Source organism: Gracilinanus agilis, chromosome 3, assembly GCF_016433145.1.
Source record: "Gracilinanus agilis isolate LMUSP501 chromosome 3, AgileGrace, whole genome shotgun sequence".
Lineage (NCBI taxonomy): Eukaryota > Metazoa > Chordata > Mammalia > Didelphimorphia > Didelphidae > Gracilinanus > Gracilinanus agilis.
Window position 1 is genome coordinate 203,250,475 of NC_058132.1, and position 488 is coordinate 203,250,962.

The 488-nt window shown below is 74.6% G+C and overlaps 1 protein-coding gene across 1 annotated transcript in view; it reads left to right on the forward strand.

Moving 5' to 3' along the window:
• The first annotated feature begins 311 nt into the window (after positions 1-311).
• The window catches only part of KMT2A (lysine methyltransferase 2A), an 87,060-nt gene continuing 86,883 nt past the window's right edge, over positions 312-488 (forward strand). Inside the window, exon 1 of the mRNA XM_044669609.1 lies at positions 312-480. Coding sequence (XP_044525544.1) covers positions 312-480 — 169 coding nt within the window. The remainder of the gene's footprint in view (positions 481-488) is intronic.

Sequence of the window (488 nt, forward strand, 5' to 3'; positions counted from 1 at the left end):
CTGCCTCTCCCGGAGGGCGGGGCATTCCGTTATCCAGGTTGCGGGGCCAGCGAGCGGGCAGGAGGGGGAAACCCCGGACCCTGGATGCTGCAGAAGCTTCTGGGCTTGGTGTAGGATGGACAGAGCCCATTATGCAGGTTGCGGGGCTCTCTGGTGGGGCCCGGTGCTCTGCATAGCGGTCGGCAGGGTGCTGGCGGACAAGCAACGAAGCGTGGGTTATGCAGGTTCCGGGGCTCCCCGCCCCCCCTCAGCCTCCCCGCCCCCCTGTGTTGTCGCCTCTCCCTCTCGCTGCTTCACTTCACGGGGCGAACATGGCGCACAGCTGTCGGTGGCGCTTCCCCGCCCGGCCCGGGACCACCGGGGGCGGCGGCGGCGGGGGGCGCCGGGGCCTAGGGGGCGCCCCGCGGCAACGCGTCCCGGCCCTGCTGCTTCCCCCCGCGCCCCCGGCCGGTGGCGGGGGCCCCGGGGCGCCCCCCTCCCCCTCGGCC